The sequence below is a fragment of the Ammospiza nelsoni genome, chromosome 23 (genome assembly GCF_027579445.1).
Source record: "Ammospiza nelsoni isolate bAmmNel1 chromosome 23, bAmmNel1.pri, whole genome shotgun sequence".
Taxonomy (NCBI): Eukaryota; Metazoa; Chordata; class Aves; order Passeriformes; family Passerellidae; genus Ammospiza; species Ammospiza nelsoni.
Window position 1 is genome coordinate 6,292,462 of NC_080655.1, and position 17,741 is coordinate 6,310,202.

A 17,741-nucleotide genomic window follows, 5' to 3' on the forward strand; every position below is an offset into this window, starting at 1 on the left:
GCCAAGAGAGTGAATCTCACTACAAGGAGGTTGAATTTTGTCCCTGACCCAGTTCTGCTGGCTGTCCAGAAGAGCTGAGCGAGCCATGGCTCTGTGTGTGCTCCCAATCTGCCAGCTGAGAAAGGGCTTTACTTCATCCTCTTCCAGTGTGTCAGTCAGCTTTGACATAAAACACAGGTTGTCACTTTGGGGTGATCCATCTGGCCTGTTTTTTCATCAAGACAAAATGTGGGAAGGCTGTCTTAGACTTGGGAATAGCTGATGGATCTTCCCTCTTCACCATCTTAGCTTGTGATCTGTGTTTTGCCTGTGAGCAAACCCCTCAGCTCCTCATCCTCATCCCTGGAAGTGTCCATAGCCAGGCTGGACAGGGCTTGGAGCAGCCTGGACTGGGAAAGTGTCTCTGTCCATGGCAGGGGGTGGAACAAGGTGAGCTTTAAGGTCCCTTCCAGCCTGAGCCAGTCTCAGATTCTGTGATTTGTGAAGAGCCATTGGGAGGAAGAGGGCAGACAAAAGCAGCTAATGCAAAAGATTTCATTGCTGTGTGTCTCTGTCATTGCACAAACATTGAGGAAACCACACAGCTAAAATGTTAATGGTTCAATCACAGTGGTGGGCTCCAAACAGGACCAGAGAGCTTTCTCTGGACTGACCCTGAATGTTCTGGGTACACAGGGATGATCTTCTGGAGCTTCAGCTGCAGAGGACTGCTGCCCCATGTCCAGTCTCTCATGCTTTCCATTTATACTTTTACACACTTTTGTTTTCAAACCTTGTAACCAGGTGTCCTACCCAGCAGTGTCTGAGAGGGTTTCTGCCCCAGAGCAAGCTCCCACTGTGCCCTCGAGAGAATGGGGTTTAAAATAACCTTGGGATGTATTTGGTTGAGATTTCAGCATAGCAACAGTAAAACAAAGACCTACAGCAGACTCAGAGGTAAATAAAGAAACACTTGAAAGTGAAAAATACTTTAAAAATGGAAATTAAACCTATTATAGGAGAGAGAAGTTCCACTTTCATATATGCCTTTTCTTCTCCACTCCTTTTTTTCCCCTTTGCAATTTCTCATGAGCTATTTAACTTAAGCCGTAATCCAAGAACCATTTAAGCCTTGGCTCTGCATGTGCAAGTTCTAAATTGCACAGAGCAGGCTACTATTGACCCCTGAGTGGAAATGATTCATTTTACTTCTTTCACTATTTAATTTGACTTTACATTGCTTCAACTTAATTTATTAAGGACTTCAAGCTAAGCTGAATGTATTCCTGGTGAGATCAAAATGTAAATCAATGAGTTTATGAAGGGGTTTGCACAGGTATTACTGAGTTTATTTTAAAGTATATGTGCTCAGGCCCAGAGGTGATGCTCAGAGATGTAATCTCACCTATTTGAATGATTGCTGGGTGCTCTGGCACAGGGAGAGGCAACTTTAATACACAGCTTTGGGAGTCAAATTAGAAGCCTGATGAGCAGCACAGGACAAACTCCATTTGTGCTGTCTGGACAGGCTACAGTGTGAGTCTGAGCACAAGAAATGAGAGGAAAAAAGACTTGTGAAATACTTTTATTTTGAAAATGATGGCTTGAATCATGCCTGCAGTGTGGAAGGGTGTACTGAAAGGGAAGCAAAGGTGACCAATGAGCTCTGCTTTTGAAAGCAAAGATTCCAGCTTGTGAAGATCCTCAGATGCAAATCTCATTAACCTTAAATACAGAAACCACTCCAGCAGATGAAACAGGGTGATGTGCCAGCCCCCATCATTGGAATTGTCAGGATTGAATCCAGAATTTCTTCTGTCAGGCAGTGTTAATAAAGTAAGGAGATCACATGGATGGAGAGGTAAGTACAGGATCTAGAGCTGACAAATACAGTCAGATTGGCAGTGCCTCTTTGTCTGTGATTTTTAGCATTCCTGTATGTAACAGGAATGAGAAAGACAAATCCCTTTGGATTCACACAGGACCATCTGGACTTGTGCCAGCAGATGAAATTAGAGTCATAGAATTACAGAACTGGTAGGGTTGGAAAAGACCTTCAAGATAATCAAGTCCAGTCATTCATCCAGCACTGCCACATTCACCTCTGATCCATATCCCCAAGTGCCATGCACCTTTTGAGCACTTCCAGGGATGGTAACTCTGTCACTGCCCTGAGCAGCCTGTGCTAATGCCTTTAAGCAGAAAATGTTTTCTAATATCCAACCTAAACCTCCCTGCTGCAATTTGAGCCATTTCCTCTCATCCTTTCTGAGCATCCTGGCTAGCAAAGTAGAAGGTATTTTGTAGCTGTTTCTTACAAATTCTACCTGGGCTGAGTGTATTCAGCAGCTGGATTTGGCAGCCTGGGAGATCTGCCAGTGAAAAATCCAAGATAAGGGTAGGTTCTGGGTGTCTGGTGTTGGTGGATGAGGATGGGGACCAGAATGTCTCAACAGCTGTTTGTGCTCCTGAGCTCTGTTAACCTGTCTTTCCTCCTGAATCTTTTCTTGAGGGCCCAGCTTTCCTTCCTTGCTCTGGAACAAAGCTGCTGTGGCCAAACCCTTGTTCCTGGGAGGGCTGAGCATTGTTCCCCATGCAGGTGGCACCAAAATGTCACTTGCAACGTTGTCATCTCCACGTGGGGGTTTCTGCTGGCCTGAATTCTGCTCTGATTCAGTAAAACAAACACCCTGAAACTCTCAGCTGCACAATGTTTTGAGAACTGGACATGGCCTTTTCTGTTCCAAGCTGTCATTCCATGTTTAACATTTCTGTCTTTAAAAATGTGGTCTGTGTATTTAGAAAGTAAAGTTGTTTGATTACTTAAGTTATTAGTAACTGCAGAGCTCTGGTTCCTTGGCCAGAACCAACCATTACAAAAGAAAAATCATCATTACAGCATTCCATAGAGATTGTTGGAGTTGAATATGATGTGACTGGCAAGTACATCTTACTTAGTTAAATAGTCAGGTGGTTCATGTTTGCTTTCTGGCACCAGTTGTTTCAAAGATGTAAGGCTTTTTGATTAAAAAAAAAAAAAGTGGTTGTTAAATTCAATGGCATCTTAAAAAACTAAATACTAGAGAATTTTGAGAATTGTTTCAATTAAAAGCAATACTAAAATACTATTTATTTTTAAAAAAAGTGGAAAATTACGTGAATAAGTAAAGCAGGTGGGCTGCATTTGAGCTCTGCTAGAACAGTTCTTTTTGTTTGGTTTTGGTTGCAGTTAGTTGTGAGGAAGATGTTACAGTACAGCTAACACCAGCCTGCCTAGCTGTGTGGGAATGGGTCTTGGCAAGCAAACTGGTTACTTTGGGATGAGGTTGGAGCTCCAGTTGATGAGGGTGACAGATGTATTTTTAACCCATTGTAATATGGTTGATTATTTCAATCAGTACATCTTATTTGGTTAATGAGATTATTGCTAAGAACAAGCAGAGGCCATAGAAAATAGATGATATTTGACAGTAATCTCATCCTCTTTCAGAGAGGTATGGAACTGGGTCCAGGCAGGAATGTACTGACAGATCAGTGTTATTCCATAACCCATCACAGTATTTATTAGAGCTAACTCTGCAGTTTCCTTGATAAAGTATCCATGAAACATGCTGGATACAGAAGGCACCTTGTTTATCCAGAGGAATCCAGAGGGTTTGTTAAACTGGCACAGGCAAATGTGCCTTTTCAGGTGAGCAAGCCTGTGGTTTGTACATCTGAGAAAAATACCCATGTCCTAGTTACTGACTGGGGGATTGTCTCCTTAAAAGCTGTAGTTTGAGGAGAAGAACAAGTCATGGAAAGTGTGGTGAGTAACAGGCTAAATGAGGCTCTTGTGTGATACTGTGGTGAGAGGGGTGAGTTGGTGGGAATGGGAACTGCCAGTCAGCATGCTTTCCTGGAAAATCTGCCTCTCCAGATAAACATAATCTTGTTTCATGTTTGACTTTACTTGAGTGGTGTCTATAAATATGTACAAGAAGCCAAGATTTCTTATACCAGAGGGCTTTTTATTTTGTAGGCAAAGATTTAATGAGATTTACTGCCTGGAAGACGAAAAGCCTGATCAAACTAGAGGAAAAAAAAGAAGTTTCTCTCACCACTTGAAGGCTTTCTGTGAGCTCTCAGTGAGATATGCTGATGTGTTCACACACCTTTGTGTAGCCTCAGAAGAAATGAGTAAAAATGCTGCAGTCTGTGTTCTGCAGGAGGGTCATGGTGGCTTTGGCTTGTAGTGACTCTTCAAAAATCACCCAAAGCTGCAGCTCTGAGGTAGGGTTTGTTGCAGGGATGGTGTGATCCCTCAGCCCTATAAATAGCTGCAGTGTGGGGGGCTTTTCTTTCTGTGGAGGTGGCAGGATGGAGAGCAGAGCTGTGGCTCTGAGGTGCCAGCTCTGCCAACAGCGCCAGCCTTGGGCTCCTGTTCAGCACTGGGCATTCCTGGGGCCTTAGCCAGATGGTTCAGCCCTTCAAGCTGTAGGGGAGGTGGGCACTCACAGGCCTGGGGTCAGTCCTGCTGAGGTAGATGATCACTCACCTTTCAAGTTCTGACAGCATTTGGAATAAGCTGACACCATTTGGAATAAGCACAGTGCTCACATTTGCAGAATCTGCTTATTTCTAGAAGTATGTGTGGGGTTTATGTGGAAAATGACATTGGCTTTAATGTCATTTGTAAATGATACATTTTGTAACTGCCATGATAGTTAGACCTGTGGAGGTACCACTGTGGTTAGAAGTGCAGTGAATGCAGTTCTTAAATGTGACTGGACAATATGTTCTAGACACGCTAGGAAACAGCAAATGTCAGTCATAGGATGCAAGTGTGTGAGTGTGTGTGTGTGTGTGTGTGTGTGAGTGTCTGAGTGTGCTTCTGTGTGTGCATGTCTGAGTGTGTGTGTAACTATGAGCCTGTGTGAGTGTGTGTGAGTGTGCATGTGGGTGTGTGTGAATGTGCATGTCAGTGTGTCTGAGTGCATGTGTGAATGTGTGTGTGAGTGTGTGTGTGTGCGTGTGTCTGTTCGTGTGTGTCTGTTTGTGTGTGTGTGTGACCCTGGGCTGCATTGGTTTGTCCTTGTAATGCCAAGGTTGCAGGTTCAATCCCCAAGCACTTTAACAGTTGGACTCGACAATCCCTGTGTGTTCCTTCCAATTCAGATATTCTGTGATTTTCCCTTTTCACTGTTGATCTGTTAATAGCAGATCCTTTTCTTGGCAGAAGAATAGGCTTTTATTTATTACCTTGCCTTTTTTGTCCTTTTCTTTCTGCTTATTCCCTATTTTCTCTCCCCAGTTACCCAGTGGGAGACTCTTCCATGCAGCAGCGGTTATCTCAGATGCTATGTACATCTTTGGTGGCACAGTGGACAATAACATCAGAAGTGGAGAGATGTACAGGTTCCAGGTAATTTGCTGATAAACTTACTCACTTCCACACCAATTCCATGAGTCCTGTTTGTGGAGTGTGGTTTAGCTCACCATGAGCTCCATGGCATTTAGTCCATGTCCTTCTTGCAGGCAGCCTCTGTATTTCAGATTCAGCTTTCAAAGGTCAATGTCTGTCTTTAAAATCTTTTGAGAAATGTTATTTGGACAGATATTTTGGTAAGGTCAAGCGCTCTAGTGCCTTCTGAAGTCGTACAGAGATCATGACAATTTTGACAAATCATTGAAAAGTGTAGCAGATGGAATTTGAAATATTATTTCATTAAAATTGGCTGTTCCTCTTCATGTGCTGTCCTGTTCAGGGCTCTGGGGCAGTTTTGTATTGTGCTTTTATCTCCATGCAGCTCTCCCATTCCCATCTGACATAGCTATGGGAATTGAAATTTTTAATTTCAGGATACTCACACTAGATTAAATCCCACATACAGTCGAGTCTATTTTGATTGCATGGCACCCTCAGACAAGTCCTGAGAGCAGGTGAGACTCCCAGCCTCCAAATCCTCATATATGAAAGTTGTGATGAGGCACCATTCTTCAGTGTTACACTGTGTTATTTGTCCTTAACCTCACCCTGGGGGAAGCCCTTGCATGTGTTTGGTTTGCTTGTGACATTCTACTTTATGTGCTACACTGAGGCTGAGTTAGGAACAAAATCCAGTGATTGTAGATGTAACCTTGGCCCTTCTGGTTATAGAATCATAGAATCAGGAATGTCCTGAGCTGGAAGGACCCACAAGGACCATCCAGTCCAGGCCCTGCCCTGCACAGACACCCCCAAGTCCCACCCTGGGCATCCCTGGCAGCGCTGCCCAAACACTCCTGGAGCTCTGGCAGCCTCGGGGCTGTGCCCATTCCCTGGGGAGCCTGGGCAGTGCCAGCACCCTCTGGGGGAAGAACCTTTCCTGAGATCCAGCCTAAATCTCCCCTGACACAGCTCCAGCCTTTCCTTGGTCCTGTCCCTGCTCAGATTGAGCAGAGGTTGAAGCTGTCCCTCCACTGCCCCTTGTGAGGAAGCTGCAGACCCTGAGGGGATCTGACCTCAGGCTCCTCTGCTTCCAAGTGATGTGAGATTTGAAGTTTATGTAGCCACTGAAATTAATTCTGTCTTCTGTGGGGTTTTATTTTTTTAGTTTTCTTGTTACCCTAAATGCACTCTCCATGAAGACTATGGAAGGCTGTGGGAAAACAGACAGTTCAGTGACTTGGAGTTTGTTTTGGGAGAGGTGAGTAGAATTTATTGGAGAGGTGCCAATGGGGGTGTTACTGTGTGTGTGGTGTGTTTGCTGGGAAAAAGCAAATTGTGCAGTGGTTGTGCCAGAAACCCTGGGAATGAATCACTGGTGAACTGTCTGCCTGGTTTATTAAGGTACACTGATCCAGATAAATTTTTAAAGCTGCAATGGAGAAGAAACTTTTTAACTTAGAAGATCTGTCACTGACTTAACCTGAATTTATCAAAGCATTTTATACAGAGTTGCAATATGAAAATTTACCAATGACCTCTGCACTCCCAGGTCCCAGTTGCCTCCTAGGAAGGCAGGTCAGTGTTTTGCAAACCCAATATCATTTCAAGAGCCATTTTTAATTACTGAAATAAAAGAGAATGAGAAAAAACAGTACAGGGGAATGGTTCTCTAGTAATGCAAACAGTTAAAACATTTAACAGAGAACAGGTTTCCTGAAAATAAACATGAGAAATTTGAATTTACCTGCATTCCTTTTGCAAAAAGGAAAAGTCAGAAAAAGCTTTGCAAAGCTTGGAGAACAGATCCTCAACAACAGGTGAAATAAATTATGGCAAACAATAGCAAAAACCATACTGTTATTTTGAAAAGGGAAAATTAAACAGAAGATCAGATGTAAGAATAAAAAGCAGTATAAGTGACACAGCAGCTTCCACTCAGTGGATGTGACCCAGGCTCTTTCCCAAATGGTGTTTGCCATCAGCCTTTGGGGAAATGGGCGTTGAATTTCATCTGCATGTGCAGAGCAGATGTAAGGCTGCCTTTAACTTGAAATGTATCATAACCTGGGGTTCAGCCCAGGTTTCTGTGACTTCTGCCATCTGCCATCACCATGTGATTTAGAAGCTGAATGTGATTTCTGCCTTTGCCTTTGGCAGAAGGAGGAGCGAGTCCGAGGGCACACTGCCATCGTCACCGCTCGCTGCAAGTGGCTGAAAAAGAAAATCATGCAGGCCAGGGAGAGGGTGAAACAGGTGAGTGTTTTGGAAAAGTAGCCTTGTAGCAAGGTAAGGCTTATTGTGCCCAGGTTTGGGAATAAGGTTGTCAGGAGAAAAGTAATATCTGTTGAGACAGCTGGAGGACAGGAGCAGTGTCTGATGCTAAGGGGCTCTTGAGCAAGTAAAATAAAGATCATTAGTATTAACTAAGACTACTGGATGTGTATCAGGAGTGTAACATGGAGGAGCCAGAGTTAATCCAGTTATCTGGATTTGACAGTGTGGTTCTTGGAAGCTCTTGTAGCTGTCTGAGGTCTAATCTTGTGGAATGCCCCAGAGAGGCGTGTGTACCCTTCTCTGTGGGGGTGGTAGAGCTGTGTCATGGGGATGGCCCACAAGATCAGACAGATTAGAGGGAAGAGGCAATGCTAAGGGTTTCAGCTGCCTCTCTTCCCTTAACTTTTGTATTTTTTACTTTTTCCAGAGGTGAAAGTCTGGTGCCTTCTAATCATTGTCATTTAATTTTGACTACTTCCATCTTTTCAGCAGCAAACATTTAATGGCTTTTGGGGAGGTAGTAGCACACAATCTGCAGTAAGATGTGGATGCCTCACTGCCTCCCAGTTAATTGTTTTGCCACTGGAAAGGCTGTGGGAAAAGGCTGTCAAAGTGAAACTTGAAGTAACAGAGTGCTTTAAAATACTTTTGTGCAGCACTTTGTGCTGTGCCTTTGCAGGGCAGGATTTGTGGAATCTACTCCCACCTGTCCCTCCTTCACAGAGTGGGGCAGAAATGTGAATTCAGTGCAGTTCATTCCTCCCTTGCTCTGATGTCCTGCTTCTGACCTGTATCCAGGAACTTCCTTGTATGCTCATCCATGTGTGTCCCAGGATATGGAACAGTAAGTCTAAGACATGAATTCCTTGTTATCTCCAAGATAATCCTGAAGCTAAAGAGATCCTGACTCTTGGAGAATGTGGAGTAAGAAGGATCCTCTGGTTTGGTGGTAACTTGTGTGAACTGGCACAGGCTTGTGCCATGTTTGGGTGGTTTTTCTGTTTCACTAGAAATCAAAGCAGGACATAGAAGAGGAGGGACACAGCACGTGCCAGAAGGATGGCATTGGTGGCAATGTCAAGCTGTGCCGGCTGCAGCCGCTGCTGGAGGTGCCCATCCGAGAGGCCGAGGCGCAGCCCTTCGAGGTGCTCATGCAGTTCCTGTACACTGATAAGATCAAGTACCCCCGCAAAGGTAGGGAGCAGGGGGAGCTAACACTGCACTGGGGAGGGGAGGGGCCAGATGTGTTCAGAAACAGCAGGATGCAGCATTTGCAGGTGATCAGTCCTTGCTGAGCACTTCATTACTAACCTGAGATTAAACAAAAAGCAGATTTTTATCAGAGAGTACTAACTATGCTTTTTTTCCTCCTAATTCTTTTCAAATATCAAGGAAGAACAAGTTATTGATCATTCCAAAAGGTGTAAAAAACCCTAACAAACAAAAATATTGTGGTATTTTGAACATCACAGCATCCTGCTTGGAAGGACCATGTATCTTATCCTGGCTTGGCTAATTTCCTTTTTCTGATACTGTTTTGATCCATTTTAAACTGAGCCCACACAGAAAGGTGTGCAAGCCAGTATTTATCACCTGTTAAAAATCCAATCTGAAGTAATGCCTCAAGAAAGGAAAAAATCCTTTTCGTGCATTCATTGAAGTTCTAGGAGTTAAAAATGCTTGTGAGTGAGGAATTAACAGCCAGAGATCTCACAGCTTCCACACAGGGAATCCAGCTCCTGGCTGTGTGAGTGGTGAGGGCTGTGGGCAATGGGAGAGGGGATGGATACAACTGGATACAGCAGGAGCTCCAGCTTCTGGGGCTGGGGAAGCTGCAGCCATGGGGGCTGGTGAAGTACAGAGAGGTACAGCCGTCCTAGCACTGAATTTTGCTTCAGCTTCACTCTGAGAGCTTTGCTTTCTGCAAAGATAATTCTCAGGAAAAAAGTGATACATGTCCATTTGGTCCAAGGCTCTCCCTGTGAGGAGGCCTGTCTGAGAATGATCCCACTGGCTGGGGGTGAGGGAACTGCTCCTGGATTCTGCTGACGTTGCCAGATCCTGCTCCCAGCCATTCACTGATCTCAGAACCTTGAGACAGCCTCAGGCCAAGGGAAGGCTTGGACCCCTGAGCTCTTCCATTGTTACAGGCTTCCCAGGCAGCCTGCCCCTCTTCCCCAGCCCATGAGGGGCTCTCCCTGGTGCTCCCCCTTCTGCTGGGATCCTCCATGGGCCCTGCCCTGCCCATTTGTATTCCTAGCAGCTCCTCTGAGCTCAGAGAGCAGCACCCTGGGGAGCCATCCCGAGGCTGAGCTAATGGAATTGGGCATGCTCATCAAATGGGATTTTCCAATTAGCCACAGGGAAGGCACGTGACATGTGAGAGGGCTTTTCTCTATTAAAAAGTAGTTAGGGCAGATGGGCAGAGATCTCCTGTGAGGAAAGCAAAGGCCATGGGGGATTATTCCTTGAGTTGGTGTCCCAGTAGCCCCATTGCAGTGCCTATAAGGGTCTCCTCTGCCCTCTCTCACTTTAGCCCCTCTAGACCAGGTCTGTGCAGGCTGAAGCATGGAGTGAAAGCACAGAGTACCTTCATCAGGGTCTGTCAGAATCAGGGAGCTGATTGTTAATCCTGTGTAAACCCCAAGGACTCTGGCAGGGCTGTTGGCAGCTGGGCACTGTGAGTCATTGGGCTGCAAGCTCTGGGCCTTGACAGGGATTTTAGAGAATCACTTCACTTGCTTTGGAGGGTTTCAAAAAATTGTGATCCAGATTGTCACAAAATCTTGATCTTTTGCATGCTTCAAATTTGAACCTCATCTTCTAGTATTGATTCAGATTTTATCTAACCAGGAATGGAATTCTTTTCTCTATAAAAATACTCCAGCCAGTGCCTGTTTTGCTATTCCAATTGCTCCAGGTGATTTAAAAAATACTTTCAGAAGGGTTCATCTCTGTTTTGTGGGCCCTCCAGCAGTTTTCCTTCTTGCAATTTCAGGTCATGTGCAGGATGTGTTACTCATTATGGATGTGTACAAGCTGGCCTTAAACTTCAAGCTCTCTCGGCTGGAACAGCTCTGCCTTCAGTACATTGAAGCATCTGTGGATCTGCAGAATGTGCTCATTGTGTGTGAGAATGCTAACAAGCTTCAGCTGGATCAGCTAAAGGTAATCACATTCTGCATACAAAGTAACTGATAAGACATTTAAAAAAAGGAAATTATGTAATTAACATTTGGCCAAAGGTATCAGCTTTTGCAAATTCATCATTCCTTTAATTACAGTTGCTTGAGTATATTTAGCATGGGGCGTCCTACAGTGGCTTGTGATATTATGTAGGCTTTTTCAATACATGCTCAGTATTTTTGCATATCTGCTTTGTAGAATGTCAAGGGCAGAGTGACTTTGGCTCCTCATCAGTTCACTCTTGCTGCAGCAAGATGGAACCAGTGCATTTCCTGCTCTTGCTGTGTTACATATACTGACACTGCAGATAGGTTCTTTCATTTCCTAGAATGAAAAACTAAACTCTGTTCTCAGGCCTTTGCACTGAAAAACAAAATGTGCCAGTGATTCTGTTGCTGTGGTGGGTGAGAGGCTTTGGGGTGCTGGGTGACAATCAGGGTGGAGCTGACCCCTGGCTGCAGGCCAAGAGGTGCTGGCTGTGCTGACCCAGAGCAGTGCCCAGAGCCAGCTCTGCTGAGCCTGCAGGGAAGCAGCTCCTGCCCCCAGTCCCAGAGGCAGAGCAGGGCTGTGCAGTGCTTGCTGAGGATGTTCAGCCTGTGCACAGCAGTGACTGCATTGCTGGTGGCTGCAAGCACAGAGGCTGCAGAAAGCAGTGTGCAGCACTTCCTCACACTGTGTGTGCTCTGGATTTGGGAGAGGAAATGCCTCCAGGAGGAAGCAGCAGGGCCAGCAGCACTCTGTAAATGCTGACACAGCCTTTGGTGCCATCAGCTGCCCAGAAGCTCAAGCATTGGTGGATCTGGTGCCCCCACCTGCCCTGGCCACCTCTGGAGTGACAGAAGCTCTTGCACATGGCTCCAGTTGGGCAGGATCACCCTGAGCTGGCATCCTGTCTGCTCAGGTGCTCATTAGTCCTCATGGGTGGGTCTTCTGTAGAAAGCTGTCCTTTCTGGAATCCCAGTCATGGTTTAAAATGTTTCACAGGTGAGTCCTGACAGGTACATTTGGATCCCAGGTGGAATAAACTGCCAGAAACAGGCAGTAGTAATGATTCTTTGGGTGAACTTGTACCCACCTTATGGTGAGCTGGTGTAGATTGTATTTATTGCTTATAAAAGTGGAATGAGGGGAAGCTTTGGTTCATACTGGGAAATAAAGTGCCCTTTTTTGGTCTCTAACTGTTTAGCATTAGGTCTGGTTCATTTGTTACCTTTTCACCACACTGATTTTTGTAAGAAGTTTATTACACAAGAGCCTTCTGGAGCTCTTGAACTCTTTGCTGCTTTTATGGACCTTTATGGACCTTTATGCCTTTATGAACCTTTCCTTTTATGGAAAAGGTTCAGGCAAAACCCATACAATGAATCCTGTAAGCTCTTTGGACCCTTGATGGAGAGTGTCAAGAGTTAAGATCTCTTCACCCTTTTAATTAAATTTTGGCATCTAATTATGTTAAAAGTTATTATGAGGTAGCAACCAATCTTCATTATCTCCGTGAAGTTTTCAGTATCTCCTGAGATTCCTGTTTTAGAAAGCTTTGGAACAGCTCAATGGGCAGTTAATCTCTTCCCTGTTAATATTTCTAGTCAAATTTTTCTAGATGCTTAGAATTGTCCTGAATTTTCTGTTCAAGGAGGAGCCTAAAAGGTCTTTTAGGAAGGATGAGGATGTCACTGTTGGATAATTCCAGCTGCAGGATCCCTGTGGAGGTTCAAAGGGAAGGATGGTTGATGGCATATGCAACATGTAAGATTTATGGGATGCTCTAAGATGACTTCAAACAATAAACCATCAATTTCTTAATTAATATTGGTGTATTTTTAAGGAACACTGCCTGAACTTTGTGGTGAAGGAATCCCATTTTAATCAAGTCATAATGATGAAGGAGTTTGAGCATCTTTCTTCATCCCTGATCGTGGAGATTGTGCGGAGGAAGCAGCAGCCTCCTGTCCGAACCCACTCTGACCAGCCACTGGACATAGGTAACCTCCCAACAGCCTCATGGGCTCACTCCAGCTGCTGCTGTGGCTTTGCTCATGGCTTCTTCAGCCTGGGGAGGTGTGTGGGAAGCAGCCCCTGCAGCCCAGCAGTTCCCAGTTGGGATAAGTGCTCAGGCTCTCTCCTGAGAGCACAACAGTTCTGTTCCCAGTGAGGTTCAGTCTAAACCGTGTCCCATCAATGTACATGGGATTGTGTTCTTGCAATAAACCATCCTGATCCTGTTCAGAGACACGAGAGAAGGAGCAGAAGGGTGTAAAGAATGATCCAAAAAAAGGCCGTGGACAGTCACCGTAAGTGGCTGAAGGGTGATAGAGCTGAGCAGGGAAACTGGCTGCTTGAAGGTGTTCACCAGGAGGAGGGAGGAGGATCTTGTGAATGAGGCACTGCTCTGTGTGCCCGTGTGAAATGAACAGGAGATATGGAGGAGAAGAGAAAGACATGATTTACAGCTTTATTGTGAAATTCATCAGGAGCTGATTTGGGACTAGTCTTACTCAACATTCCTGACACACAACACAAGGAATGTAATAATGAAATTTTCTAAGGCCACAAAGTTCAGAGGCATTGGCAGTGTTGGTGTGCAGTGCTTCACAAAAATAACTGGGAACTGAAGAGAAAGAGAAGGAAGCTTGTCCTGGAAGGTCAAGCACAAAGGCTTTGTCTGGCATTTATCCCAGGGGGGTGAGGTGCACTGGCTGGGAAGGTGGCACAGCCAGTTCTGTATCCAGAGCTGGAATGGTGTGAGAGACCCAAATATTAAAAACTGAAAGATGAACTTTGAAAATATGAGTGAGTATGGAGCAGACTTGGATGTGCTCTATTTCTCAGTTGTGTATTTACAAAGGTTGATTAAAATATTGGATAAAAGAAGCCTTTGTTGCTGATTTGGGAAGATTTTTCATTAAGACACAAAATGTTATATTCCTTGTGGTTGGAAATAGTGCAAAGGGAGGGGGAAAATCGGCTTTCATATCTATAGAGAGCATCTGTCAGTGTGGCCACAGCTGCAGTTTGCTGTCAGTGCAGAAAGCAGAGCTGACAGGTTTGGTTCTGGGAGGGGCAGTGGGGAATCAGCTGTGGTGGGGAAGGATGAAGCTCATTTTGCTCCAAGATTGTGAGGCAGGACTGACTCAAATTCACAGTGAGAGTCCCAAAGGAAAGAGGGGCTGGAGCTGTGGCTTGGCCATGTGTTAGCTGGTTAGTACCTGGTCAGCTGGAACTATCATGTCTTCATTTCATGATGTTTCATTTCAGGAACATCTTTAATTCAGGACATGAAGGCTTACCTGGAAGGAGCAGGGACTGAATTCTGTGATATCATCCTGCTGCTGGACGGGCACCCCCGGCCAGCCCACAAAGCCATCCTGGCAGCTCGCTCCAGGTGAGCCCTGCACCAAGGGTGTGTGTGCAGGACAGGGCAGGGCTGGGCAGCCTGGGCTCAGCTGCCTTGGTTCACAACACAGGGAGGAACTTAAATCTGCATGAAGTGTTAAGATGCAGCTTTGCTCAATGAGTGTAATAAGCCTTTAAGCAGCAGTGATTAATTTTTTTTTTTTCCATTTGATACCCAGCAGGGAAAGATAGGGAGAAATTAGAACTGCAGAGATTCTGCAGAGGGTGTGTGAGAAGCTGCACTGCAAGACAAAGCATCTGTAAAATCACAGGAAGGGAAAAAGGGTGGAAAACATGAGGTGGTTTCAGTGAAGTGGAAAGCAACAGATGTCCACTGAGGTCAGAAGGAGCCTTCTGACAGTGAACAATTCCTATTTTATCATGTGGAACTTGATTTTCTTTCTCACTTTCTGATATTTAAGACTGATTATGAATAAACATAATGAAAAATGGTGCATGACAGAGTCTAGAGTGTTCTCATGCTTTATGCAGAGAAAGGAGTCCACCCTGCTGATGGTGGGACTGTTCTCCCTCCTCAGGGCATGGGTGAAGTGGATTTGTCCTGCACTTGTGTGTTCTGTGGACCTGCACCTTATGTTCCACCAGACATTAAGTGTTCATATAAAATTTTTATTTCAAATACCATCACCATTTTTCCCAGAAAAAAGCCCTAACAATATTCAGTATTACTTACTGTGGTATTTTACCAGAAGCATTTCACAGCTCTTAAAACAGCCCTGATGATTGGCAGCCTGTAGATACCAAGGAAATTCATAATGCTTTAAGCTCTCTGCTGGCTCTTATGCAAATTAGAGAAAAAATCAAAGCACCATGTGTCCTAATTTTCAAGAAACAGACAAATTTCAGGTAGTTCTGATGGTAATTAGGGGGATTATATTTGGAGTTTCACTGGCAGACATACATGAAAAAATAAATGAGCAGTGTTTTTGCCCAGGTTGTCACTTGAATTTGTTGCTTTGGAAGCTGCAGTTCTGAATAGCAGCCTTTGAACAATACTGGGTTAAACCATCTGTCTGCAGAATGTGTTCTATCAGTTTTATTTCCCTTTGCAGTTACTTTGAAGCCATGTTCCGTTCATTCATGCCAGAAGATGGGCAAGTGAACATTTCCATAGGTGAAATGGTTCCCAGCAAGCAAGCATTTGAGTCCATGCTTAGATACATCTACTATGGAGAAGTGAACATGCCTCCTGAGGACTCCCTGTATCCTTGCATTCCAAGGAGTTGGGGGATGTGTCTGAGTGCATGCCCAGCAGGTCACCTTCCTTTTGGGAGGGTCTGTTGGGGGGCACCAGCAGGCTCTGCACTCCCATCCCCACAGGGCTTTGTTTGCCATCAGTGCTCTCACCTTCCCTTTCTGGTTTATTCCTCAATGCAATGAACAGATACCTCTTTGCAGCCCCTTACTATTATGGCTTCTACAACAACAGGCTCCAGGCCTACTGTAAGCAGAACCTGGAAATGAATGTCACAGTGGAGAATGTGCTCCAGGTAATTGTCCCCAAGCCCTTCAGTTAGTCACTTAGAGGAAAAGGGGGCTGGTCAGGTGGGTACCCCCAGTGCCAGGTCACTGAGGCTGCCCAGGCCCTTCCAGGGGCAGTGGCCCTGTGTGATGACACGTGTGGGAGCCCAGCATTGTCCCTTACCTGTACTGTGGCACCTCTGTTCCTGTGCTGCAGGGTTCAGCAGGTGCTGCTCACCTGGCTCCTCCTGAGCTCTCATCCCCTGTTACAGAACTGTGTCCCTAAAGGTCTTCTTAAGATGACCACGTGCTCAGCACTTAACTGTAAACCCTTTTTGGCAGACATTTGTTCCAGGACAAAGGGTGGTCTGCAGGTGACAGACTTGAGTCTTGTTTTATCAGTGATACTGACAGGATTTTGCAGTGGAGTTTGAGCTGACAAAAGATATTTTGTGGTAAGAAAGCCAATGCTGGCTCCCAGGCAGGCAGCCTGAACCTCTGCAGCACAAGCAGAAGCAAGTCCTGCTGATTAACTCTTGAGGAGTCCATACATTTTAAATCCAAGGCTTAATTTTGAATAGTTCAGAAAATATTCCGTTTGTAATGCAAAGTGGAGATGTTCCCTAGATAAGAGGAGTTACTGCTCTGGGTCAGGACTGTTTGTGCACCTGAGCTGTGCAGAAAGGAAATCACATTTTTGCTCCTGCTCTAGATTTTAGAGGCAGCTGACAAGACCCAGGCCCTGGACATGAAGAGGCACTGCCTGCACATCATTGTTCACCAGTTCACCAAGGTTGGTTGCATCTTTTCTGTGGCTTTGGAGAGCTGCTGTCCTCTGTCACTGCCCTGGTTAAAGACATGTTCATAAAGAAATCAGTTTAATTCTTCCTCTTGTGAGACAGCTGAGAGCTGGCTGCCTGTTCCTGACACTCACTGACAGGACTGCTAGGCACGTTGCTCACTCCAAAGTAAATTAAAGAGTAGAACAAGCTAGTCTAGAAATGTGAAGCCCTTCCAAGCAGAAGTTAGCCAAAATTGCTTCCATTCCAAATTATTCCAACTGTTAATTTTGTGCCATGCAAAGCAGGGTAAGCTTGTTGTATATTGAGGGCACAATCTCTCCCTCACTAGCATTTACCAGTGTGCTCCTCACACTCCCCTTGAAGTATTCTCTGTCATACATGTTTTGTTGTCATGTGCTCTAAAACAAATTACTATGTCCTGGCTGGGCTCTCTGTGATTTCCATGTTCAACAGTTGGACTCTATGGTCTTAGAGGTCCTTTCCAATCTTAAAAATTCTCTGGGTCTGTTTTGATGGGATTATGCATTCGTGGCAGGAAAGGTCAAGAGCCCAATGTGCTGATACTCCTGTCCTCACTTGAGAGAATAAGGATATTGTCATTTAATTGTTCCTTTGAGATGTGATCCCTCCATGAGAGTTCCCCAGCATGTCATCAGTTCATTGCTCAGCTCATTAGCATTGCTGAAATAGGTAGATAAATCACAGGAATTGGGATTTCTGGATGCTACACACATACTGATAATAATTCCCTAGTTAATATTCAAGTAGCTCTCTCTGCTTTGTATATTTAAACTCACAATCCTCTTGGGGAAGAAGAGCACTGCTATGTCCCATTAGTGTCTGGAGAGGAGACAGGATGGTGTTCAGGCTCTTCATTAAATGCCAAAGTTGCTGGAGCATGACACATTTTACATTCAGAAATAACTGAAATTGCATAAAAAGCATTGAGAGTGGAGCCAGCATCCAGAAATCACTCCCAGAGGAGAGTCCACAGCGTGAGGTTGCATCCCCTGCCTTCATTCATCCTGTTTTCCTCTGGCCCCCTGAGTCCTGTGGAGCAGCCCAGTTCAGCAGGGGTGGGGAATGGTCCCACTGGGCAGGACAGGACAGGACATGGACAACACATCCCTGGGGTTGGGGTCAGTGCCTTGCAGCCACTGAGGGCTGAAATATCACAGTATCACTTCCCAGTGGAGGCCACAGGAAGACAAAGA

General features: G+C 45.1%; 1 protein-coding gene across 1 annotated transcript in view; it reads left to right on the forward strand.

The window, feature by feature from the left end:
- Positions 1 to 17,741, forward strand: part of LZTR1 (leucine zipper like post translational regulator 1) — a 37,334-nt gene that overhangs the window by 16,392 nt on the left and 3,201 nt on the right. The window contains exons 10-19 of the mRNA XM_059488068.1: positions 5,273 to 5,383; positions 6,555 to 6,647; positions 7,547 to 7,642; positions 8,674 to 8,857; positions 10,662 to 10,831; positions 12,675 to 12,831; positions 14,105 to 14,231; positions 15,316 to 15,465; positions 15,648 to 15,753; positions 16,437 to 16,517. Coding sequence (XP_059344051.1) covers positions 5,273 to 5,383; positions 6,555 to 6,647; positions 7,547 to 7,642; positions 8,674 to 8,857; positions 10,662 to 10,831; positions 12,675 to 12,831; positions 14,105 to 14,231; positions 15,316 to 15,465; positions 15,648 to 15,753; positions 16,437 to 16,517 — 1,275 coding nt within the window. The remainder of the gene's footprint in view (positions 1 to 5,272; positions 5,384 to 6,554; positions 6,648 to 7,546; positions 7,643 to 8,673; positions 8,858 to 10,661; positions 10,832 to 12,674; positions 12,832 to 14,104; positions 14,232 to 15,315; positions 15,466 to 15,647; positions 15,754 to 16,436; positions 16,518 to 17,741) is intronic.